This window comes from Phoca vitulina, unplaced genomic scaffold, assembly GCF_004348235.1.
Source record: "Phoca vitulina isolate PV1807 unplaced genomic scaffold, GSC_HSeal_1.0 scaffold2, whole genome shotgun sequence".
Taxonomy (NCBI): Eukaryota; Metazoa; Chordata; class Mammalia; order Carnivora; family Phocidae; genus Phoca; species Phoca vitulina.
The window spans coordinates 56476679-56502907 of NW_022589705.1; the positions used below are offsets into that span (position 1 = coordinate 56476679).

The window sequence follows — 26229 nt, forward strand, 5'->3', positions numbered from 1 at the left end:
TCTCTTTTATAGAGTTTTTTTGGATCCAAGATCTAATCAAGTTTCACTCATATTTGATACAGTGTCTTTAGTCTCCTTTATCTGCAACAGATTCTCATCTTTTATGTATATATATATAACATTGCATTTATTGAAGTGTTCTGGCCAATTATTTTACAGTATGTCCCACACTTCGGGTGTTTCTGCTTCCTTATTACTAATTCAGTGAGATAAGTTCGGCGTGGATGGCACATACACACCAGTAGACCCCAGGGGAGGCCAGAACAGTGTAACAATACCCAGCTAACGCAGTCAGCCGGGCCGTGGTGCGTAGGGTGGGATGTTCACAAGAAATACAAGGTCCCCGGTGCAGCTCTTGAGCAGAGGAGGTTGTATGGGGCCTGCTCAGCCTTCTCTGTGAAGCAGGAGTGGGAATGGCACTGAGTTTCAGTCCTGGCTGGAACCGAAGCCTGGAAGTAGTGACCTCTGGCGTTGTGCAGTACGTAGATCCCTGTGTCTCTTTTTCACTGAGTGCACTCGGGCTGACCCCTACTCTTTTTTTTTTTTTTTTTTTAGGATTTTATTTATTTATTAGAGAGAATGAGAGAAAGCATGAGAGGGGGGAGGGTCAGAGGGAGAAGCAGACTTCCTGTCAAGCAGGAAGCCCGATGCGGGACTAGATCCCGGGACTCCAGGATCATGACCTGAGCCGAAGGCAGTCGCTTAAGCAACTGAGCCACCCAGGTGCCCCACCGCCTCCTACTGTTTTTCTTAACTTCCTCACAGGAATTTATTTATTTTTTTAAGATTTTTTATTTATTTATATGACAGAGACAGCGAGAGAGGGAACACAAGCAGGGGGAGTGGGAGAGGGAGAAGCAGGCTTCCCACCGAGCAGGGAGCCTGATGCGGGGCTCGATCCCAGGACCCTGGGATCATGACCTGAGCTGAAGGCAGACGCCCAGTGACTGAGCCACCCAGGTGCCCCCTCGCAGCAATTTAAAAAAAGGGTTTGACCTATAATCGCTGCATATTCCCCAGTTGCTCTCACGTCTGTCCTTTGTTCATTGTGGGCGCATCATAAATATTTATTGGAAAAAAGTGAATGAAGAGAAAGTGAACAAATAGTCTCCATGGAGATGGAGACTTATCAATATGAAGTGAAGGTCCAAGGAAGTCCCGAGGGACATTCCATTCAGACCAGCAAGAAATGCTACGAAAATCCCCAGTTATTTTCCTTTAGCTGGAAATAATCAAACATTGAAAAGACACTGGTATTTTAGAAAACTCTACATTTATTGTTGCCCTTGGCTGCTTTAAAGGAAGTGAAGAGCTCCCACGTGGGGGCAAAGGGCTGCCCTAATCGCCTTCCTTCATGCTGATGTCTTTTGTGGGGAAGACCATGAGCAACAGCAACCACTCCCATGAATTGAGTGCACTTTATATGTCGTACTGTATCTCTCAATTTCACAGAAACCCCTCAAGATGGGCTCAGCTAGCCCCATTCCGCAGATGGCCTTCAAGATGCTAGCAGCTCGTGCGACGTCACAGGACTAAAAAGAGACAGATCCGAGCTTCAAATGCAAATGGAATCGACCCCCAAGCCTGTGTTTTTTTCCTGATAATCCATAGTGTCACTCACTCGTGTCTCATAAAAAAGCCAAAGGCTTGGTGACTTTCATGGTACCTATTCAGTAACTGCGCATGAGGTAAACAATGGGTTTCTTTGTGGGCCAAGATAACACCTCTCTCTGTCCTTGCTGCAGAAGACACACCATCCCATCGTTGTCATAGTAACAGTTACCGAGCATTTCTGGGTGCCAGGCATTGTCTTAGCATCTTTGCTCCTAGGCTCTCATTCCTCTCACATCCCTCTGAGGGGAACCGACGTGGTGAAGGTGGAGACGAGACCCAGGAGTGTCTGACTCCAAAATCCCCGTGCTTAGAGCCACACCAAGCTGTTGTACTTCAGTTGCCAATAGATGGGTTGCCCTCTCAAGCCGTTTGCTTCCAGCCTACACCGAGGTATGCTCCCGAACAGTGCTGTGTATTAAGATAACCCGAGAGTCTGAACAGGGCGGCTGTAGCAGTTGGTTCCAGAGAGGTGTTTAAAGCAAGAAGGGAAGTAGCCTCAGACTCTCCTGGAGAGCAGGCAGTGTTTATTTGAGTTGTGCTGGCCAGGACCTAGCGTGGCGTCAAGGCTGTGGGAGGCCTTCATACATCGCATTCGGGGTTGATGGGGATGTGTCTACAAAATGCAGAAGGCTTTTCCTCGGGAAGGTGGTTGGTCACGCCTCAGTTAGCAGGGAGCTTGAGTTCTGAGGACCCCGTCCTCCACACGGCTGCCAGAGTCATCTTTGTAAAGCGGTCTGGCCGTGACACTGTCCAGCCTAGACGGATTACTGTCGAGTCTCTGCTGCGCATCCAGCACTGCAGAGGGTAAATACAAAACACTCTCTGCCAGCTGAGAAGCGCGTCTCGTTTGAAAGCCATATACATGAAACATTGATTTTAGAGCCAGTGAGAGATCGGTTAGGCTCACTTTTCTTGAGAGAGTGTTCTGGAGAGTTCCGGTTCTTCGAGTTTGTACATCTCCCTTTGAGACTCAGCAGTGAACTTTCGTGAAGACTCCAGGGAAAAGGCTCATGCTGCACATGCTTTGGGATATGACCACCCAGTCCCAATTTCCTCTCTTTTATAGCTAAGGAGGCTCAGTGAAGAACAGGGACTCTCAGTGGAGAAAGTTATCCAGGCTTGGGCTCCAAAACCCAGCCCAGGGCTTTGTCTGCTGGCAGGGACCCACTCTGTTTCTGTCTTCAGCCTAGGCAGTCGTAAGGCCCATATTTCTCCTGTCTCTTGAAGCCATATGTTTCTCCGGCTTTTTCTGCCCTTCTAAGATAGGCCTCTGAAGTTGGGTGTCTGAAATCATTCTGTTTCCTTTTTGGTGCCATCTTGGCAAAGATACTGGAAAGCGAAGTCCACCATGAGGCAGAAGAGAAAGGAGGAAAGAAGAGCTGCAGGTTTGCAATCTCACAGGATCCCTAGGTAAGAAAGACTGGTTCTTCTGCTAGGATGTTGCTGCATCCCTAGACAGGGAGCTCTTCTGAGGGTGGGAACCCTGTTTTATTCATCTCAGTATTTCCTGTCTCCAGCACACATAGGTGCAATGGCAGACATTTGATATATATTTTTAAAGGTTTTATTTATTTATTTGACAGAAAGAGAGCACAAGCAGGGGGAGCAGCAGAGAGAGAGGGAGAAGCAGGCTCCCCACTGAGCAGGGAGCCTGATGCGGGGCTTGATCCCAGGACGCTGGGATCAAGACCTGAGCAGAAGGCAGACACTTAATGGACTGAGCCCCCCCACAGGCGCTCCAAACATTTGATATTCATTGTGGTTTAAAATTGTGTTTATTTGGTGTATGCATATAAAAGTTTCATTTTATGTATATTATGCATCCATTTTTTTAAAAGCCCTTGAATTCAAAAATGAAATTGTTTTTACTTTTTAGAGCAATGACTCCCAAATCACCTGGGAATAGAATCATTTCAAAGGCTTGTGACAATTGAGACTCCTCAGGCCCTTGTCCTGGGAATTCTGATTGAGTTATTAAGCTCAACTTCTCAGGCCCTTGTCCTGGGAATTCTGATTGAGTTATTAAGCAGGTCTGGGTAGTGCCTGGAATGTGTTTTTTAATGAGTGTCCCTGATGATTTTGATGATTGGCCAAATCTGAAAGTCACTATCCAGAGAATAACCTCGTTCAATGCCCAATTTTACCCTGCAAGACAGATGTGAAAATCAGCACTAGCCTTCAGGCCTGGAACCTTGAAACAAACAAAGCGTGCTGAGAAATACAGAAAGGTTCTAGGCAGAACAATAGGCCAGTATACCTGGTGTCAGATTGAGAGGGGGTGATAGAGAGAAATGACTTGGAACCCTAATTAGACCTGCTCCCCAGTTCTCAAACCTGCAGCTCTAAGCCCCCTGCTAATTGGCAGTCCCTTAATAGATTAGGAGTTGGCATCAGGCTTGCATGTTATTATAAACCACACACAGAAAAACCCAGTGGCTGAGGAACTCCTGCCAAACCCAGGCCTGGGTTTTTGTGAGGCTTTTGAAGTGCGCTGCTCTTTCAGTATTTTGTATAGTCAGTGTACTGAAAGGCATCAAACCATTCCTTTGGATGGGATTTGTGAAGGGCCAGTTTGTTGAATAATGAATTGCCCGAGACCCATTCTGTCATCTTGATGGACAAGCAGGAGCCCACATCCACAGTTTTGCTCTCAGTGGTACAGGGAGCAGGATAGGAGAGATGATTTCTCACGGATCCGGTCCTGCGCCCGGCAGCCTGCCCCCCCCCCCCGCCTCGTGTTGTGGCGGGGGAGGGAGAACCCGAGTGCGTGCGCTGTGTGCGTGCCCAGCTGTGTGACCCCCCCATACACCCCAGCTGGGGAGATCCTCACGGCAGCTCTTCCCTGCGGCCTGACGCGGAGGTCCTGAGAATTCTCTGGTCCGGGGTCACACTGCCACAACCAGAGAAGGGAGGGACTCGTGCGAGGTCTGCTCCTTCCAGAGGGTCACAAAACCTGACCAAACTCAGAAAACCATTTTCGATTTTTCTTGGCGCTCCGCTGATTCAGATGGGCTGTGAAACCGTTTCCTGCCGTTGACCTCCATGTGCCGGGGATACCTGTGTTGCACCCTTGGGTGGTAATATATGCGCTGCCTGTGCTCCCCCGCCCCCTGCAATTGCATAATAGGGTCCCTGGTCTGAGGGGAGGCTGCCCAGTACAGAGAGCCACATTGTGCAGAGAGACGAGCCGTGGCAGAAGGGGACCGTCCCAGGCTGCCAAAGGCACGGTCGGGTACCCCTCCGGCCTCTCAGCAATCCCAGGGGCCTTGTTCTCTGCTCTTCTCTGCCCAATTAGGTTCCAGTTAGGGGCCTTCCATTTCTTTCCAAGTCCACTTCCACAAAGGGAGAGCTGTAGTGGAGGCCGAGATTTCCATGAAAACCTTCCAATTTTCAGGCAAACATACCAGGCAGCTCTCATGGCAATACCATGGTGAAGGGGAATAATGTTATTTGGCATTTCGCCCTTAAAAAAAATGTATGTGTGTGTGGGGGGGGGGGGTTAGGGAGGTATGGGGAGGATGGGCAGAGAGAACAGTGGGGGCTTTGTAATTTACTGCTATAGAGAGGTCAGGTGGGCAGGGCCATGAGGGGAGGAGGGGTGCAGAGAAGGCCTGAACCACCACCCCCCCTTGGGCTTCACTACCTTCTTCTCTCCCTCTGCCTGATTCACACATTTGGGGAGGTTGTAAGGGGGAAGATGAGGAGTTTTTATGTTTTTATTTGGAAGAAGGACACTAGACATTCTGTCCCTCTGAGGGAAGCTGGCTCCTTGCTGCTTTTCAAGGATTAAGGGCCTGGCTTCCAGGACCATTGAAGAAACATCCCAGGAACTACCCTTTTCTCTCAACAGCTGAAAAATGCATCACAGAGCGTGGCTTCCTGGAGAGTTTTGGCAAAAGAGCTTCCCTCTGGAACAATAGGGTTCCTATAGCAAACCACAGGGGTTTTTTACTGCAGCCCGTTCTCCTGTATCTGAATGCCCACATTTTGTTATCCCCATCCTGGTGGGGGGGAAGGGGAGGGCTGCCGGAGCAGCTGAGGGTGGCCCCAGAGCACAGGGATTTCTAACTCCCGGGAACCAGCCAGTTTGCCAGAGGCACCCCTTCTTGGTCTGGGCAAGAGCACCTACAGATAGGACAAGCGCTGGCTGCCCAGAGCTGTGGAGAGCCAGCCTGGCCCAGTGGCATTTCTGCCCCGCTGCTCCACGACCTTGTTTCTGATCTTCAGTCTGGGCCTTTGCAAAACCAAGCTGGTGCTGCTTCCCTGGAAAGGATGACTAGGAGGAATGAAGGAGGCCCCACTCTCAAGCGCCTACAATAGTACCCAGTCTGCTGCAGGAGCTGATGCTCATTCCCATCTGCCTCCAACCCACAGGGCATTTTTGCTCTTAACCTCCTCCTTTGACAGAGCCAAGAGCTGCCAGTCATGAATTCAGTTTGCATCTGAAGGTCTGCAGATTCGGGGATGTTTGCTGGAGCTGTTCTTTTATAAATGAGCACCTTTGAATTCTGGAGGGCGCTGCTCAGCCAGTGTCTCTTCCCAGACTTAAAAGAACGTAGTGTGCCCCTGTTACCCCAGCGGGCATAGCGGGCAGGTGGCGATGCCCATCCATCTGCCCCGTAAGGATGCCACGGGAAGGAAACCTGCAGTTTGTTTATAAAACATCTAGGCTAAAGGCGAAAACTCCTGAATTAGAAATGTCCCTAAGGCACCTGATAAAATCGTCCCTTTTGTTTTGCACATGAAGAAACAGAGCCTGAGAGAACAGAAGTGTGACTATATAGATAGCCTCACTAACACTGATGAAGACGAGTCATTAGGATCATCAGTTAGTGTGGGTTGGTATTTGTTTTTTGAGGTCGCCTTGCCAAGAGAAACTTAACTAATACTCCCAAACTCACTTGTGTTTTCTTCTTATGGATAGCAGGCATCTCTTCACTGAATCAGAAACTAGTGTGGAAATCATTTTCTTCTCCAAGACATTGGCTGAGCTGACCCAGCTCTGACTACTTGAGACTTCATTATTCAGTCGGTGAAAGGTTGCCTAATTCTCTAGGATAAACATACAATGTGGAATGACCCTAGTCCATCTATTTGGATTCAACTTATTTCAGTTTGTAGTAATCCTAGTGATGATTAAACTAGAAACCTTTGTCTCCAAGTAAGACATTTCTTCTGGAGTGAACAACATTTTTAGCTGCCAGTGTTTCCTTTTTAGCATCTTTTCAGCATCTGTGTTTTAGGAATTAGATGGCTTCCCTCAAACTCCTTTTCTTATTTTTCCTCGGGGTTAAAAGTTGGGTAGGGGATGAGGGTGGGTTACGACAGCAGTTTTGTTAACTGTTTTGGGGGGGAATCTTTCCAGTTCTGGATTTTTTTTTTTTAATTACTTTTATTTAAAAAAATTTTTGTATAGCCTTAACTCTGTTGTTGGCATTCAAATGACGGCAAGGAATCTTTGAAATGCATTTACTGGGTTAGTCAATAAACTGGTATTACATCCCTGCTGGCGGCCCAGTCATGCCTCCTTGCTCCCTGGGCAATTTAGAAAGGCCTCCCTGGCGGGTCCTGTCCCACTGCATCATGGGTAGCTGTCCCGAGAGTCTGCATTTTTAGAGGGCAGGGACCACATCCTATTAATTCCTGTAGCCCATAATTCTCCCAGTGAGGACTCTGCTTCAAAGCACCTTTTTTCTCCTTCACTTTCTGGCCACCCAGTGCATTCTGGAAATCCTGGTGGGGCATACACCAGGCCTCGGATGTGGAGAAGAGAAGTTTGACTGGTACTTCAATCAGGTGTCCTGTAACGCCATTCCCTCCCCGGATACTTCTAAAACAGAAATGTAGCCCGTGAATACAGCACCGAGAGAGGAAATAAACGACAAATTAAAAAGTGATTAGTGAGTGTTTAGGCAGAAGGTCAGAGAGATTATTTTGGACTTCAAACTTTCCAGCTTTCAGGGCCTGTATTCAGTTACAAAATTGCATCGGGGAATTACTTGTGCAGGTGGGAGCTGTCAGATTGGAAGAAGTTTTCTGGGTTCTACAGAAGGGACGTTGACAGGCTGGGAGTGGGGAGTGTGCTCCTGGCGCGAGGGTTGTCTTATCCCTGGCACCCTGGAATGGCTCCAGCATCACTTGACTGGAGTGACAGTCCTTGTCGGAGCTGATACAGCCTTGTCCAGCTTAGTCTGGCCACCTTCTTGAGGAAACCAGAGGAAACCGGTCAGGCAGGCTGATTGGCATCATGTAAACAGCTGGAGAGTAGATTTTCAGGCTGGGAGGGCAGAGAACTCACCTTCGTTAAATCCCTGCCCTGGGATGGGTCATCCTCATAGCTCTTTAAAATGGGTATCGGCGTCCTCTTTTTACAGTGGGGGCTCTGAGGAAGTGAAGTAGCTTGCTGATGGTTGCATAAATGTTTTTAAGTGGCAAAACTGGGTTTTCAAACCCAGATCGGAGCTGCTTTCTTGAGATTTGTGCTCTTCCTCTACTGGGAGCTTTCTCCTGGGCAGCCATTCCCAGGAGGATCACAGGAAGTGGGCCAGGGGTGTGCCGAAATGGATCTCTAGGCCCCTGGGACAACTGGGCAGGGTGGAGTGGGGCCACTGAGCAGCCTGCTCAGCTTACCTGGGGGTACCCTACAAAGTATTTCCTGATAGTTTCACTACATGACAGACTGCGAAAGCGAAAATTCAGGGTCTTAGCAGTCATCCAGCCCAATAGCCACACATCTGAGACTTGAAACTGGTCAGGTGCCCCGTAAATAATTCTTCACGATTTCTCTGCTCTTCATGAGGACGTCTGGTGGTGTGTTGTTTTGGGGGATCGTGTTAGAAAAACAGGAGTTGAGATGTGAGAGAGTTCAGATGAAAATTCAGAAAGGTGGGGGAAAAAGGGATCTATAAGCTATACACTGTATTTGGGGCAGAGCCACATCGTCTGGATTTTAGTTTGTGTCCTATATACATTTATCCAATATCCATCTGTGAAGCACCCACTTAATACTAGGAATTACTCTTTGTGCTGGGCATATAGAGATGAATAAAATATGGACCCTTTTCTGAAGAAACTCTCAGCTAGTGCAGGGGACTTACAGAAAAAGGAATAATTGCCATGCTAGAGTATGCTGGATAAATCATACTGGGTTTCTAATTGAACACAGATAGGCTTCAGGTTAAAACAGATATATAAACTCATGCATATGAGTTTATATCATATATAAAACAGATACATATATTCCTACACATACACACTTGTCTCATGAGGCCATTACCTACCATGGAGGGCATGGTTGAACCAAGAGTTAGTTACTTGTATTTTTATGGGTTCATCCAAGAACTTCATATTTTCAAGAGCAGTGGTGGAAAAAGCAAAATGTCTACAGGGGCCGGGTGGGTAACATAAATGACGGACGCAGACCAGGCGTAGGAGAATCGACAGTTCACGCTCAGGGACAGTGACGACTGACCGGCAGCCTGGATGTCAGGGAGACGGTAGGAATGGCAGAGGGCACATACAGCCACGGTGATAGCTGGAACTCTGGATGTCGTGTGAGACCTGCTGTCATGAAATGGTAACAACTGATGTTCAGAAATTTAAGCCGTGGGTGACCAAACAGAACATCTCTGCGGTCAGACTCGGTGCTGGGCTGCCAGCATGTGACCTTTGACCTAGATTGGCCCATGCAGCTCGGTGCCCTGATGGCCTTGGATTGCCCACCAGCATAATTTGGTTCTCACAGCGTCTCCAATAGTGCTCCAACTCCTCACTTTTGGCACTGCGTCTGGCTCCAGCCTTGCCTTTGGACTATCTTGAACTTTGGCCCTCCCAGGTGTCTGATGTCCTGCCAGTCCACGTGTTGTTTATCTTACTTCCACGTGAACCTGGTGCTTTGTGTACACCTGGGCAGCAGAGCTTGGGTGGGAGTGTGCATGCTGACGAATGTGTGTTTAACTCTTTGGGAAAATGAAAAGAGAATTTTTTTCACCTTTATAGACTTACCTCCCATTCAGCCTTGTATGATCTTTTGACAGCGCGTGGCAGGGTTCCTGCCGCGATACTTCTCCTCTGCATCAGGGTGCCAGGTCCTGCCAACCACTGTCGAAGCCCCTTCTATGTACAATCCCAAGAAGTCCCTGGAATTAGAGGATTTTATGAGCGTGCTTTTCCCGTGGGATCAGATTGCATTTGGGAAGGAGTTGGCAGACCCCAGCTGCTTGAGGGAGCTTTTGACTGAACTCTGATCACATCTTATACCTGCTTAAAAGCTTTCAGGGGCTTCCTGTCACATGCAGGAGCAGAAACTAACATTTATGGAGCCAGGCAATTGGATATTTTATAAGCTGTGTCATCTCAGTCCTCACAATCAACTCTGTACATTGGGAATTATTGTACAAAGTCCTATTGTACATTGATGAAGCCCAGAGAGGTAAAGTGACTTGCCCAAGGTCATACGGTAAGCACAGCAGGTAATAGAAGTAGGATGTAAAATCCTGTCTGCCTGACTCTGAAGTTCATGGATAAATTGGATAAAGTAACTCTGCCAGAGTGGCTAACATGGCTCAGTGAATCCTTTGTAGAAGAGATATTTAAGTCTTGAAAGACATATAGGAGTTTTCCAGGGGTACTTTAATCTAGATGTTAAGACATTATTTCATGGGGTTGTTAGGAAAATCAAATGTGATTATTTATGTAAGAGCCATTAAACCCCATGCACACATCGGGATTCTTCTTATGTCCTAGCTCTGGGCAGCCATATTGGAAATAAACACATTTGGGTCATCAGGGAGATGAGGCAGGAGAGTAGCTGGATCTATATAAATCCACCTCAGCATCATCTAAGGAAGAGCCTTGCTTTTTATCCCTGCTCAAGGTCAGCATACACTTTTCCAGAGCTTTGTAGCTTTGCCAATGTCTGTATATAGACCTAGTTCCTATGTGTACTTAGCAAGAAAGGCTAACTGGCCCCATCTCTGAGTGAACTTCAAAGGTCTCAATATTCTATTATATATCCTGGTTACACTGCTCTTATCAACAGTGGTGAAATATAATCTCTCTGATTCTCAATTCTTTGGCTGTATGCTAATAATTATTTTAGAGGATTGTTTTGAGTTACATCAGTTGATGTATCCAGAGCTCCTGGCACATAGTAGGTACCCAATGAATGCAAATTTACTCTAATCCTTATTTAAAAGAGGGGTCCAAAGAGGAAGGAGGTAACCCAGTTTGACCTGGGATAGAGGAATTGTAAGTCTGTTAGCTCTGGTAGTTGTGTATTATCAGGTCTACAGAAGAGGGCTGGGGCTCTCTTCGTGAAAAGGTCTGAATCATGCGCTGTTGGTGAGTTTGTTTTTTAAGTCCCTAGTGGATCTGACAACCCTTTCAAAATCCAACTGAAAAGGCCCAAAACAGAGCTAAGAGTTTTAAGGTGGCCCATATTATTTTGGAGAATAAAATGTTTTCTCCTTAAGCACTTTCCAATAAGAAAGGCCATCCAAAGTTCTTTTTGACACCTATGATTAGACTAAAGACAGGTGTCCCTTTGTCATGGAACCTGAGACTTTCCAAAGTTGAGAAACTCAGAAACGGTGCAGGATCTTGACATTGTGTGTCCCCAGCACCTAATAGTGCCCCATACTCAGGAACTGTCCTACATGTTTGTGGAATTACACTGAGGGCCCTGGACCTGGGCTCGGGAAACCCAGGCACCAGGACTAGATCAGCCACTAATTTCTTCACTTCTACCACGGGGTTGCTTTTGGTTCTGACAATCTTCTTTTTGTGAAGAAAGGGACTGGACTTTGCAGTTTTGAAGAATGAGCATTTGTCAGAGAAAACCCCTAGACCTAGAATATTGCCTGTTCACACCAACCAACAGCAAGTGTTTTTCATGGCAGCCCGTTTCAAAGGTGGGAAACGCCTTCATAGTAAACTTAGTTTTGTCTCATCTGGATTGTGTCCAGTGTAAAAATCTGGACAAATATCGTAAACCAAAGAAAGTTTGCACACTTCTAAGACCAGTAGCAATTAATTACTTTAAATAGAAACCCTGTCACTTACAAGCAACATAAATATTTGTATTTTGAACCTCTAAGTAGTAGTTGGGTTGACCATTCTGGCCTTAAGTGATTAAAAAAAAAAGCAGTTGGTCATATTTTAACAGGGAATACATTTATAAAGAAAGGGAGGGTCAGGTCATGGAGTAAGAAAACATGAACCAAAAGACAGACAGACCTGGGTTCAAATCCCAGTGACCACCTGACTCATGTGGGAACCCTGGCCACGTTACAAAACTTCTGGCCTCAGCTTTCTGTTGGCTACAAATGAAAATAATAACGTACCTTTTCACAGCTCTTGGGGAAGTTCAGATACATTAATTCCTAATTGGACTCTAAGTTTGAAATCAGAAGCCCCATGCCTTCCATTTGTATTTCTACCACCTGGTCCGTATTGGCACCCTTTGCTAGCTTTGCACTTTGGATGAGCTGCTTAAATTTTCGGAGCCTCAGTCTATCATTTGTAAAACGAGCAGAACAGTAGAATCTATACTGTACTGATGTCTAAAGTGCTGTCGTGGAGTTCACTGATTGGAGCAGTGAGTCTGCGCTTGATACCCACATAAGGATTCTGCACCGACTCTTCTGTGGGTAGGTGTTTGTTTAATTATTGTTTAATTATTACAGATCCTGGATTCTGCTTATTTTAAGGTAACTACAGATTGGATGAAGTAGAAAGCCGGACAACTCTGAGAAAGCACTCGAAGGCCTTGGTCTATTGGAGCCATGGGCAGCCCCTCCTTGATGCTCTGAGTTGGGTCCTGCCAAAGCGTGGAGATTTCTTATTCACTCTCTCACCCCCACTCTTTCCCTGACGCACACCACGGGCTTTCTAAAAAGCACTTTGAGAGCAGGAGGCTGTGTTTAATTTTGTGCAAACGTGAAGCTGGGGCTGAAGGGAGCAGGGTTCTGGGGCTGGGTCACTTTGGTAACACTTCCCACATGACTTTATCAATGGGTGGGCCACAAAAACTTACCCTGTGTTTTTTTACACCCCACCCCCCAAACCACCCAACCTGCTCAAGTGTTAGTTTTTCAAAGCCCAAGAAGTTTCAAAGGCCCGAACCCAACACAGGGGCCTTTCTTCATGCTTTGATTTTCTGCCCATTAAGTGTTTGTCAGTGAGTTCGTATTTCGCCTCCTCTGCAGCCTACATAAGCCAAGAGGTCCCTGGAGGTATAGGAAGTTAATTGATCCTTGATTAAAAGGAGGAGAAGTGCTTTGAGTTGGGGTCTAGAATCACCAGATGGTATGTACACACACACACACACACACACACACATTTTTTGGTTTTGCTTTGCAGAAACTTGTAATTACCTTTCATTAACAGATAAATCTAAAGTCCAGGATATTGGCTTCAGAGTGTTGGTTAAATTAGATACTGAGCCCATGTTTGGTACATGGTAAATATTCAGTGAATAATCACCCATGCTATTGCCTTGACTGTTCCATAGAAAGCATCTTTTTCTTCAAAGGCCATGAAATTTGCTGAGCTGTAGCTAATTTATCAATACTCATAGGGGCTTCCTTCTCTGTTTTAAGTGACTCACTGACTTTAGAAAGCACTCAAAAGTCCTCGTGTCTCTGGTAAGTCACTTTAATCCCCTTGAATCTTAGGGTGACTGAATGTGTTCATTTTTATGACTGTTCTCCCATTAGCCCTTGGGCCACTTGAAGGTTGGGACTTCCGTCAGCACAGTGGCCCGGTCAGTGCTGAGAACATAGTAGGCATCCAGGTTTGTCAAATGGCAGACGTTCATGTGGGGTTCCTCAGCACGGTTTGGGCACATAATAGTCGTTCAGTAAATATTAGCTACTATCGTTGTGTCTGTGCCAGCTTTCCCTTTCTTCCTTTCATTGTCTACTTGTGTGTCTCTTCCAGCTCTGTAGCCAAGTTTAAAATCGTATTCTTATAATGGCCATCAGTTTTAATGACTGCTTTACTGAAATCCCTAAACTACATTGAGTTTCTTGAGTGTACTTAGTCTCTGGATCCAAAACACCTCCTACTCACATAAGGATTCCCTCAAGCCTCCCATCCTCAATGAGCCATCTTTGGTGTTCCTGGTAGAGTAGTCTTGCTGGGCCCTCCCTGTACTCTATATGTCAGTCCTCACATTTAGAAATATTTTAATGCACTTGTTTTTGTAATTTTCTTAAAATACCATGAGCCTATTGAGGGTAGGTACTATGTATGATGTGTTCACCTCAAGATTCCCAGGCACCAGCACTGGGAATTTTTTTGAAATGAAGGGATCGGGGACTATAGTGGTTGGTAATAAAGATGGTGCCAGCGTTGGAAATGGAGATCCTGCTATGGAAAAGAACAGCCTCTTCCCTGTGTCCTGGAGAGGCAAGGCATGATGCTCTGTCTTTTGAGGACTAGCTGCCCCGTTGAGAAAATGTTTCTGCTTTTCCCATCAACTGAAGGGAATCTGAGGTTACTCTCTTCTGGAGCAAAGTCAACACTTGACTGGCATCCCCCCCCAATCATACCACAAGTTTGTAGGGGAGACAGAAAAAGCCATTGGGTTTTCTAAATGCTATCTCCATGCTTTTCAAGAAACTAAACAGAACACAATTCAGAGCCAACTTCTTGTCTGTTTGTGGTCATCATCCATATAATCAGAACCGGAAACTCCCCGAGCCTTAGGCAAAGGAGGAAGAGAAAGGATTTGGATTGTTCCCAGGTTAAGAGAGGGCAAAGGAACGGAATAAACAGATTTTCTTTACTAGCCTTCTCTGTGGGATTGCCCCCCACCACTTCATCCTTTTAACATCTATTGAGTGTCCATAGTGTGCGCCAGATGCCATGCTGATGTTACCCAGTGCTGTTGCTTGATTTCTTTTAACTAAAGCGACTTCCTGTGCTGATTTTATTCCATCACGTCTTCCCGTACTAGATGGTAAGCTCCCTGAGGGCAGGGTTTGCCGTCTTTGTATTGCTTGTACTTCCATGCACATAGTGAAGACTGAATAAATATTTGTTGAATAAATGAATGGGTCAGGGTAGTGGCATATTACATCATCCTGGCAATCCCCAGACTAGATCTCATTCTTCCCATTGCACAGATGAGAAGGGTGTTGGGGAGATGTGAACTAACTTGCTCAAGTAGCAGGGAGCAGAGTTGAGATCATTAACCCAGTTCTGTCTAACTCCACAGCTCTTTTATATGTGTTTTATTGTCCTTAGAAACATATGTTTTACAGGCCTATCATGTGAACACTATTAAAAATAGAAGCTGGGGCCTAAGAGCGTAGCACAAATGTAAGGCACTCAGGGTCTTTTCCCTTCCTGAGTTTATTAGCCACGCTTTGGCTCCCAGGCACCGCAGAGGCTATGGCCAGGCTCAGACGTGGAGCTCGACGTTTTATCACAATGTGTGGAACTTTAAAAGCGGACTATTAATATCATACTGCTGGCTTCTCAGCTACTTTTCATAGCCAACTTGGCCACATTTCAAAACGTTGAGTAGTAGAATGAAGATGGTTCAGGCCCATATGATATTTTTTCTCTCCCAGCCCCCCTACCCCCGAAGATTGGCTGCCTACTCTTGTCATTTCTATGCCACCATGCTTACCCAGTGCCCCCCCTTGCCCGCTTCACTCCTTCGCAGAGACAGAGTCTCAAGAGCTAATGGTTACTGCCTTCCAGGGCCCCTCTGTGTTTACTTTGAGAAGGTCAGGCACAATGCTGTGGTGTGTTGCTGTTTCTTTCTTTTCAAAGCACCAGTATGAATTTGATAAAGTAAATTGTTGTTCTAGCAGGAAGCAGTTAGGGGTCACAAAATAAATAGCCGTAGAATTCAAATAAATCCAAAGAATAAAACCAAATAAATCCATGTGTGTACGCACAGTGATACCTAAATACACTTTTTAGAAAGTGAGCATTTTTATCGCTGCTGGTCTGGACCAAAGTAATTGAAAAATTGTGGAGTTCATGGTACATTTTTTTTTTAAGAGGCGGTCTGGGGCTGCGAGCAATGTGACGTGAATTTAATTCCTTTTTGAGAAACATGAAAATGGAATTTTATCTTTTAAACAACCGCTTATCTTGGGATTTTTCAGCTAATGAAATTCACAGTTGGATGAAACCAATTTGCAAAGTTAAATTAGGGGATTCGGGCATTTGGGGGTAGACTGAGAGACTCTGAATGGGCAAAATATTCTTAGTCTCTGTTCTCTTCGCTTGAAGATGAACGACGGGTGCTTACATGATGATTTAATGTGACCGCTTCAGGTTGTTGGAAGGTTCAATGCAAAAATGGGTATAAAGTACCTTCCACATTGCTGGCGTTAGCTGTTCCGTCAGTGCTGGCTGTTAACAAGATATTTTTCTTGGTCTTCCCCAGTCCTAACAGCGGCTCACCTTTGACTTTGTGAAGTGGCATGGCAGCTTGGTGTTGAACTTGGGTGGTAGGGGAAGAAGAGGTCTTCCAGTCTGAGAGAAGAGTATGAACCAAAACACAGTCTCTGTGTACTGTCTCCATGGAGGCCGTGTCCAGGAGGGCAGCAGACCATGAGTCAAGAGAGAGGAGGTCCAGGTCACAGGGAACCCCAGAGGTCAGACTTGGGGACTTTATCTCGTCCTGTGCAATGGGGAGCCATTGAAGAGACTTAAGCAAGGCAGTGACATGCTCGTGGTCAGGAAAGTGAACTGGTAGATACGTGTGAGAGACAGTGAAGGCCAGGAGACCGATGTGGAGGCCGTTGCAATGATCAGACAAGAGATACTGTAGGCCTTCGCTTTTTGCTTCAGTGTTATGAGGAGCTTTTCCTGGCAGGTGATGGAATCCATTTGCCATGACCTTTAAGAGAACGGCATCTGAGCTAACACTGATAAACTGGCAGCAGCTGCGAGGGCGACCTGGTGCGGCAGGGCCCCACTCAGCTCGCATAGTCTTGTTAGTGATTCTTCAGTGGAAGAAAGAGGTTGAAAAGGGCACCACTGAGCAGCTACTATGTACCAGGCACCACACTAGAAGTCCTATGGGCTTCATTCTCCCCTCCTCGTCCCCACAACTCATTTGTGAGGAAACTGAGGCGCAGGAAGACAGAATTAGAACCAAAGGCCACGTTGCTAGGGAGTGGTGGATCTGAGATTCAAATTCAGGTTCTGTGACTCCAAGGCCTTCCCTGCTCCAAGCAGCAGAGCCTTGGGATGAGCTTCTCCAAGGGGGAATGGTGACGGCTGGCGCACCTGGAGAACAAGACGTCATTAGACTTGAGGCTCTGTTGGTCATTATTACAAATTGGGTCTAACTTTAGCAGGGTGTTGTGTGCAGGGGCAAAGCTCCTGCCCCAGCTCTTCTGCCTCCCACAGCACACGCTCTTGGACAAGACAAGAGGGTCATTCTGTGCTCCTGTTGGGGGTGACCAGGAAGGAAGGGCATGCATGTCCTGAGTGCTCTCTGTGGTCCCGACGTCGCTACAAATGCAAGGAATTACTATCCCTGTCAATGCTCTTGTTCAGGGTGGTCTTTGCTGTCGGTCAGTGCTTCTCTGGCCTCCTTTTATTGATGTTTTCCCTTTCTCTCTCTTTCTCTCTTTTTTTTTCCTGGTCCCTGTGGTGGCTCCATCTTGAGCAGCTGGCCTGCCCTTCCTCATCATTGAGACAAGCACCATCAAGCCTTACCACCGAGGGTTTTACTGCAATGACGAGAGCATCAAGTATCCCCCGAAAACCGGTGAGACGATAAACGATGCCGTGCTCTGCGCCGTGGGGATTGTCATCGCCATCCTCGCGGTAAGCGTCCGGGCCACCGTCCTCAACCCTGCTCACCGCCCCTGGATCCCATTTCAGAATATCTGAGCCAGCACAGTTGGCAGATGAAGTAGAATTTGATTTGATTAATACTGTTTATTTCATGTGGTTAATGCTATTAGTAAAAGTATTTTCCAGGGCACCTGGGTGGCTCAGTTGGTTAAGCATCTGCCTTTGGCTCAGGTCATGATCCCGGGGTCCTGGGATCAAGTCCCAAATGGGGGGGGTGTGTGGTCCTTGCTCAGCAGGGAGCCTGCTTCTCCCTCTGCCTGCCCCTCCCCCAGCTCGTGCTCTTTCTCTCTGACAAACATATAAAATCTTTAAAAAAAAAAAGTATTTTCAAATACTAAATATATATGTATATATGTATACACCAGGAGTATAATCTATATATGCACGTATATACTAAAAGTATCATGAAAGTACGCAAAGTCCCCCTTAAAATACTTGGCCTGCATGATCCTCACAACCATCTGGTGAAGTCTAGATACTGTTCTTATCTTTATTCTACAAGTTAAGAAACTGAGGTCTGCAGGAGTAAAAATAATTTGCTCAAGTTCACTTGGAATGGCAGAGTTATGATTTGAACCCAGGTACCCCTTAGCTCAGAGTCTGAGCTCTGAGCCATGACGCTGAGCCCCAGAAGAGGGGGAGGAGATGCCATCAGATGTCACAGGCATTTTCTGGGCTGTCTTCACACCATGGCTATGCTGCTGGAACAGTGGTCATCCCACTGGTGTTCTCTGGCATATCGTTCCCTTCTCACATCCAGGTGGCAAAGTGAAGATAAAATGGGACTTGAAATCGAGAGACCGAGGTTCTAGACCTGGCACTCCACTGACAGGCTGTACATTCTTAAAACCAGGAATGACCATCTTGCTTCATACTATTACGATGAAGAGTAAGAGAGGTCATGAATATTGAAATACTTTGCAAACTCTCAATTGCCAAACAGGTTACTCACGTGCAAGTGTAAATATATAGATCTTCCCTTAAAGGGTGAAGTCCTCATTGAGGATGCAAAAATGTACCACAGACTTTGGGACCAACTCCAGAATTATTTTGAGCAATGGTCACCTCGTGGCAATTGGGGTATGGCCACCCTGTTTTAGATGTGCCCATTTGGGGCAGGGGTGGGGAGAGTAATCCGGTGGTAATCCGATGGTGATCCGGTCTTGTAATTTGTGAGTCCTACATTTTCACAGCTGTCCATGCTCCACCTCCAGAATTTTCTGTTTGTTCTCTGCCCTTGAACCCCAGCCGTGTGGGCATAAGGGACGGGCGTCCTGTCCACCAAGGTCATAAATTCTTCCTCTCAGATCCTTGAGTCATGTTTATATTAGCCAGAACCTGGAAGCTTATCTTTGACCTGTCTTAGAAGCCAAGAAGGAAGGAAGCTAAAGTTAAGAATACTACATGCAAGTTAAGTGCTAATATCCCCATTATACAACTGGAAAACCAGAAGCTCAAAAGGGGTTAAATGATATGCTCAAAGTCTACAGCAAATAAAAATTGGGGCTCAAGCCTATCCCTAGCTTATTTGATAGCCCTCTTTCCATTTTGCAGACTTGATTTCAAACTGAGAGTGGCTGTCCTATCCAAATTAACTGCTCAAGAGATAGGCAGTTGGCTACTCTTGCCTATTCTGGATCAAATGCAAGCTGCTGATGGTACTGAACCACACTTCATGAAGTTTTTCTTTTGACTTCCCCACTCTGGGGGTTGGTTGTAAACTTTGAGACCCCTCTTTGTTTTTTAATAACATCGTAAACCAGGCACACAATCAACAGTTTGAAATTGGGAAGGGGGATGGGGACTAGTAGAATTCTTTCCAACCTTTAAAATAAAAACAGTCCATTTGGCAACTCTAGTAGTTTCTTAAAGGTGGACTGAGGATCTTTGTGTTCAGAAACTGAAGATATAAAATCTAATTTTACTATTTGCTCCAAATTGACAGTGTGGGGGTGAGTTCTGTAGGAAGAATGGCTTTTCGTGGAAAAGAAGTTTGTCACGGAAGGCAAATAATTGTACAATATCTTGTACTAAGGTTTGAACAGGTGTTTTTGACACTTGGAGGATCAGTTAATTGAGTGCTTCTAGGAAGCCGACTATAACCCAGGAGTGGTTAAGATAAGAATAGCATGGGGACGGGGTGTCACGTGCCCTTTGCCCTCTCTGCATGCAGTTAACATGGGCTTGCCTGGTGGGACAGCTCCCAGGCCCCGTGCAGTGGGCAGTGGCACTCCTCAGAGGCACGTGAACCTGGCGAACCGCCGCTCTCTGCAGCCCTCATTTTCCTCATCTGTGTTCGCATTCACTCATGGGGTCGGCTTTGAGACTCCAACGCCATTGTTTGTGGGAACGGACTTTGTTGTGCTGGGTTATATGGACACAGGGTGCCAAAGAAGCTTCGCTGAGGGCTGCCCCTCTCTCCGGTGCTTCCTTCTTCAAGCAAAACTCCTGCTCAGCAGCTCTTTCCCTGCTGTTGGCCAAGACCAGCCCCTTCTTCCTCTTGAAATGCTAGCATTTCTGAGAAAGATCTGCTTCAAGGAGTTTAGTTTGGCTTGCTTCTCTCCTCATGTCATGTTGGTGTTTTAATTAAAGTGCTCCTTGACCTCTCAGGTTTCCTTGAAACAGGCAGTCACGTGCCACGGCCTTGGACATAGGATGAGCCTTTGTTAGGGGCTGTTATGTGCCGTAGAAACCTGTGAACCATGTTTAAGCATTCCACCCTTGCAGAAGCCCCAACAGCTAGGTAATCTTAAAGGTCTCCCTCCGTTTAGCATAGGGGTTGAACGTACGAGCATATCTGAACTCCTGCTGTGGAATGTGCAGCAAGCTACTTAACCCCGGTGAGCTTCAGTAGGCTCATCTATTAAATGGAGATGATGTATGTAAAGTAACTCAGTGCCTGGCACCTATAGTATACTCAATAAATGTTAACTGTTTTCTTTGTAGATGAGTAAACAGTCAAAAAGTGGTGAAGTGACTTTGCCAAGACCTCATGCCTAATAAACATCGAATCAGGGAAGGAGCTCCAGCCTTGAACCCATCCTGTCTCCCGCTCTTCCCTTGTAGTTAATTCACTAAAACACAGATCTCTGGACTCGCCCTCCAGTGCTCTTTGCAGGAGGACTTTACCTCCGGGTCCAGCTTCCCCTGCACTTCAGCTGGACGCACGTGTGAGATGTGGGCTCATCATGAGGTCTGCTTACCCACTTAACCTGCCATTAGGTACTAGAGTCCTCATGGAAACAAGCTGAAGCAGAGACCTCAGAGGAAAAATGAGTAATTCACTTTAGTATACTCAATTCTGGAAAAGCTATATACGGCCTAAATTAAACAACAACAACACATTTCCCCCTTTCCCATTATGACTGGTCATAGAGCCTGGCTGGCTCCATCCAGGATCTGCTTCTGATCAGGGGGCGTGAATGACAGTTGGGGAGGGTGGAGGGGGACCCAGGGCTGGAAATCTAATCATCCTGCAACTTGCTGCCCGGGGCCTTCTCCTGCTGACCTCGAGTTTGTTTAAAACAACAAGAGAAGCCTTGACTGATTTGGATGCCCTTGCTCCAGTTTGAGTGTCCCCACAACAAAGGAGTGGGGGGCCGGTGCAGTTTAGTGTGATGTGGGCATGCAGATCATCAGCAGTTATAGAGAAAGCAGACACCTTTTTATGGCAGGAGATATGGAAAAATCTAGTCGTTTTGACTTCTTTTTCAGACATATCTCAGATTCTGGAATTATAGCATAATAGGAATTCTTTCCAAATCCACAAAGCAGTGGTTCTTGTCCCTGCCTTGTAAAGGTTTAATGACTCCAGCGGCCGTGAGATTAGGAGCAAAACCAGTGAAGTATCACCCCCTACCTAGCCTCCTCTCAGTTTGCCTTGCTCTACACTGTGAAGAGTATTACGGGCGAAGATTTTAATATGGAAAAAATGCTCAGGATTCATTTTAAATAAACATGGGCTCAGTGCGTGCCTTGGTCAGACCCTGAAAGTGGTTTGTATAGATTCTTAATATCTAGGAGTTGAAGCATGGATGAGTCATGGGTGCATCCCCTTCTCCCTCTGGCCGTATAAATTCTACTTTTCCTCAAAGATCCTGTTGAATGTGACTTCTGTAATATTCCTCACTGGAGAAGAAGCTCAGACTTTGGCATCATCTGGTTTAGGTTCGCGTCCTAACTTTTGTGCTTATTCATTATCAGACCCCTTTGGAAAAGAACTATACCTTCCTTTTCTGTAAATTGGTAACGGTAGTTCACCAACTCCGTAGGGTTTTTCTGGAGGTCAAATCAAGTGACATTATGTGTGTCTTCAGCGAGAATCATCCTTTTCATTTCCGTAGTGTCCTACAGTTAACCAAGTGCACATTATGTGCACATTCCCTGATTTGCACCTGGTGGTGGTCCTGGGAGGTGGATTGTTACAGCTAAGGCAACTGGGGATCAAGGATATTAAGTGACTTTCCCATAACTAATTAGTGGCAGGGCCAGACCAGGGGTCCTCTGATTCAAAGGCACCTTTTTCTTTCTTTTCTTTTTTTCTTTTTTCCCTAAATAATGGCACCACTGCTGCTTTGTAAAGCCTGCCTGCCTGCCCTCCACAGCTACTTCTCAGGCACCCCCAAGGTAGCAGGTGCTGGGGGCCCAGTGGTACACCTCTGCCCTAGTTGCATCTCAGACAGACAAATAGCACCTTCCATACTTCTGTCCTACTAGTATGATCTGTGTCCGGGTCTTGTCTCCCCAGCTAGATAACAGGTTCCTAGAAGGCCGAGACCAGGCTTTCCCTCTTGCCCATGTAGGTACTAAATAAACTCCAGGCAGACATCTCTCTCTCCAAGAAACATTCCTTGATTGCCTCCTCCCCCACCTTCCAAAGGTCCCAGAGATTCCCTGGGCCAGCCTCTGACTTTGCAGTTACTGTGTGGAACTGTCCTGTGTGTTTACTTATTTATTTTTCGGTTACCCTGTGAGCTGCAATACAGGGACCGGCCTGGTCTGGTTTTGAACTGCTCGTGCAGGGCACAGACTGCGGTGCTCAGTATGTGTTTGTAGAAATCACAAGCCATATATTTTGGGCAGAAAATCAAAAGCATTAGGCCAGGAGATGTCAGAGGACCTATGCAGAAGGGAAAAGTATCCCATCTGCTTCCCTAAAATCTTAAATACGGCCCATGATGCGCATGGGAACAGGCTCTGTAGGACACGCAGATTTCTCGCTGGAGAGACAAGAAGAAGAGCTTAATACCTCCAAGACTTGTTTATTCAGGATCGGGCTTCAGTGTGCCCACATCTGGACTTCATTACTTCCTCCCCACCCCCCAGCCCCCTTTATCTGAGAGACCAGTGCCAAGAAAACAAGGTTCCCCAAGATTGCCTTCTCATTAAAGGTTAGGGCAAGTTTTCAACTCTGAAAACAGTGAAGTCGGGCTGGCCCAGTGGTGCCTTGGTAGGAGACCCGGTCCCCCAGTTTACAATCCACTACATCTGTGCAATTACCAGGACCACCCACGGAGAGTGGCCACATGAATCCTTCAACTGGTTCGTTCCCTGATCAGATGGCTACAGAGTTCTTCTGAGACCTTCTTATCCCTGAGGGGCTGGTGGGATGGGGCATCTATTTGCCATTTAACAGACACAGGCATTGGGATTAGAATTTAGTTTGTACACACATACATACACACACACACACACACACCACACACACATCCAGCCCCTGGCAGAAGTGAGAGTTGCAGCAGTTCTTCCTTCGTTCTCTGTAGCTCTTAGGGGTTAATGACTACTTGGAAAATGTATCCAGTATGAAAGTGGTTTTTAATTTATCCATTTTAAGTGATAATGCTCTGAAGGCTGAGAAATCCATTCTGTGAGTCAGTGGGTGTATGTTAGGGAATGGGGTGGAGAATCTGATAACATTTACAAGCTATCCAATGGTGGGGGGACTAATGCCTTATCTTAAATCCTCTTCAACAGTTAGATGAGGTAGGTATTAATTACCCTCTTTTACAAATAGGGCAGGGTATGAGGCTTAAGAGGGAGAGGCTGCTAGTGCATGGTTACTCTCTGTTTAGTGAATGAGGGAGCAGGAATTAAAACCCAAGTCTCTCTGGCTTCAAAGCCCAGTGCTTGAACTGACATTTATGGAATGCCTACTCTGTGCTAGGTGCTATGCAGAGTGCTCTTTATTCCATGAGCTATAAAAACGTGTAGTTTCTGGGCTTGCTTGGAGAGCTCAATATATGGAGGAAGGCAACACATGTAGACCACTGGGCAGATGACTGCGTAAGATCCTAAGACCGACGGTGTGCAGTAGTGTTCTGTATGAAGTGGTTTTTGCAGGAGGCAGTAGCCTGCTGTAGGTGGATGCTTGGTGAGACCTCCCTTAGAACAAGCAGGCATTGTGGGAGACACCTCTGCCTGCAGCTGGTGTACGAGACACAGATACTACCCCCAGGAGCCGATGGTCCAAAGGGGAAGCCGGGCAAGGAGAAGACCAACTGCACTGTTACTCTCAGGGAGACTGAGGAGCTGGTCAGAGAACATGAGGGGAGCCAGAGCACTCTCTGCTGGTGGTGGGCCCCGGAGCTGAGAGCTTCAAGGACAAAAGAGGCCAAAGGCAGTAGATGGTGTGAGGGCTAAGTAAAGTGCTGCTATGGGAATTCAGAGGAAGATCACTTACTTTCATTGCTGAAGACTCCATCATCATTGCCATTATCATCGTCCATGGAGCACTAGTCCCACTTAATTATCACAGTGGCCCTGGAGCTCTTTGTACTGGCATCGTCCCCATTTTACACATAAGGAAACTGAGAGTTAGAGCGCTCAGTCGTCCAAGACCCCTGAGTTAGAAGAGCCAGAACTCTAACCCCATCTGCGAGTTGACACTGGAGCTCTACTTTGAAGGGCAGGTGGGACTTTCATCAGAGAGCCTGGCCTTCCAGGCAGAAGGGATTGCTTCAGGGATGAGAAGCTCAAACAATGGAGTGTTTTCAGGAAATGTAAAACAAACCTGTTTGGCTGGAGAAATAGAGCATCAGGGAGTAGATAGAGATAGGGTAGAAAAAGAGCACAGTGAGATTGTGAAATGCCTTGAATGTCAAGGAGTTTCTACCCGAATTAATGAGCTAGAGACTGATGAAAGTGTTTGAAGCTAGCTTTGTCAGTTTTGCAGCCAAGGTGAGGATGAGGCCTGGACCATGGTAGAGACAATGCAAGGGGAAGAGAGAGGAAGAGATGGATGGGAGACAGCTTGCAGAAGTAGGATGACCAGAATTGGATGACAGTGGGATAAGGAGGTGAGGTCTGCAGGGTCATGTCTTTGCACCACCTGTATGGTGGTGACTGGAACAGAGATGAAGGGAAGAGCAGTGAGGTTTGGGATGGAAGTTGGAATGAGTGTGATCATATAGGTTGGCATGCTGATGTTACCGGTGATAGCTAGTTGGGAGATGTGGCAGAAGATTGGAAGAGGACTGATTGGAATAAGGGGTGAGCTGAAACGAGAGAGAGAAAGAGAGAGAGAGATGTCCTTTGGGTGGTCATCTTCCCAGAGGTAATAATTCAAACTGTTGAAGCAGCAGAGATCACAGCAGAAAGGCCAGGCTTCAGCCCCAGGAAGACCCACATTTATCTGATAGAACCCTGAAGGGGGGAGCCACTGGAAGGAGAAAGGTGTTTGAGAAATAGGAAGAAAAGCACCGTGGTGCGATACTCAGAAAGTTTAGGGAATTTGGTGTCAAAACAGAGTAAGAGATGGGCAGCAGGCAGTGCTACAGAAAACCCATTCAGGACCCCTTTGCAAGGGCAGGCAGGGCTGTCATCTAGGAGACCCGTGGTTCTGAGTCCCCGACCTTTAGGAAAATGATGCTTCATGCTCCAGACTGCCTTCTTCATAAAGCGTATGAGCTTCGGGCAACCACCACTGATTTCAGTCCTAATTAGCTTCTGTGGCCTCTCTCTGGCCTCTTTGCTGTCTATATTCTAGATATTGGAGTTTTGACTGACCCACAGGGCCCAGAAACTCCACTGGTGGCCTTGCACAGAGCTCTGTCCTCGCCTTTCCCCGTGTGCCCCCGTCTGCAGGGCACTGATCCCCTGCCAAGAGGCTGAAGACAACCAAGTGGGAGAAGAAACGAAGATTAAATTTCTCATCAATTCTTTCTAGTCACTAAAGATACTGCATCTTGTTGTACTAGATGGAGCATCCAGCTTCAGAGAAAATACAGTTACACTCCTGGCTCCATCCTTAGAAGCAGGACCCAAATATATTTTTCCTTTCGCTTGGGACTGAGAAAAATGATTCTCCCTTCTTTGTTGTCCATCATCCAGGGTTTGTTGAATGAATGAGTCTGTTCTGGGCGGAAAGAAGTTCATTAATATGCATAACTGAGATGTAAAAGAACAGCTTGGCGCTCTGTGGCTAGCAGGGACTGAGGTATGCAAGTGCATGACGAGTATGTGACCTTACCAGGTGCTCTAGGAGCATCCATCTCCCTGGAAACACAGATCCTGCTGCTTGCCAGGACTTGGCAGAGAAAGCCGGCTTCATGCCGTGGGACAAGGCACAAGGACTGGAGTGGGGTCCACACTGCAGTAACAGCCCTGTCATCGCCGAATTTCTGATAAAGCCTGATTCACCGGCCTCTCTGGCCTTCCCCATACTCACTTATAAAGTGGTGACAATAATTTAGTAATTCCTAGGGTGTTGTGAGAAGCAGATAATGCAATGGATGTGAAAATGCTTTGTAAGTTGTAAAGTGCTGCGCAAATATTATTATTCAA

At 46.6% G+C, this 26229-nt stretch overlaps 1 protein-coding gene across 1 annotated transcript in view; it reads left to right on the plus strand.

The window, feature by feature from the left end:
* The window catches only part of PLPP3 (phospholipid phosphatase 3), an 82120-nt gene that overhangs the window by 23685 nt on the left and 32206 nt on the right, over positions 1-26229 (plus strand). The window contains exon 2 of the mRNA XM_032428150.1: positions 17261-17418. Within this exon, the coding sequence (XP_032284041.1) occupies positions 17261-17418 (158 nt within the window). The remainder of the gene's footprint in view (positions 1-17260; positions 17419-26229) is intronic.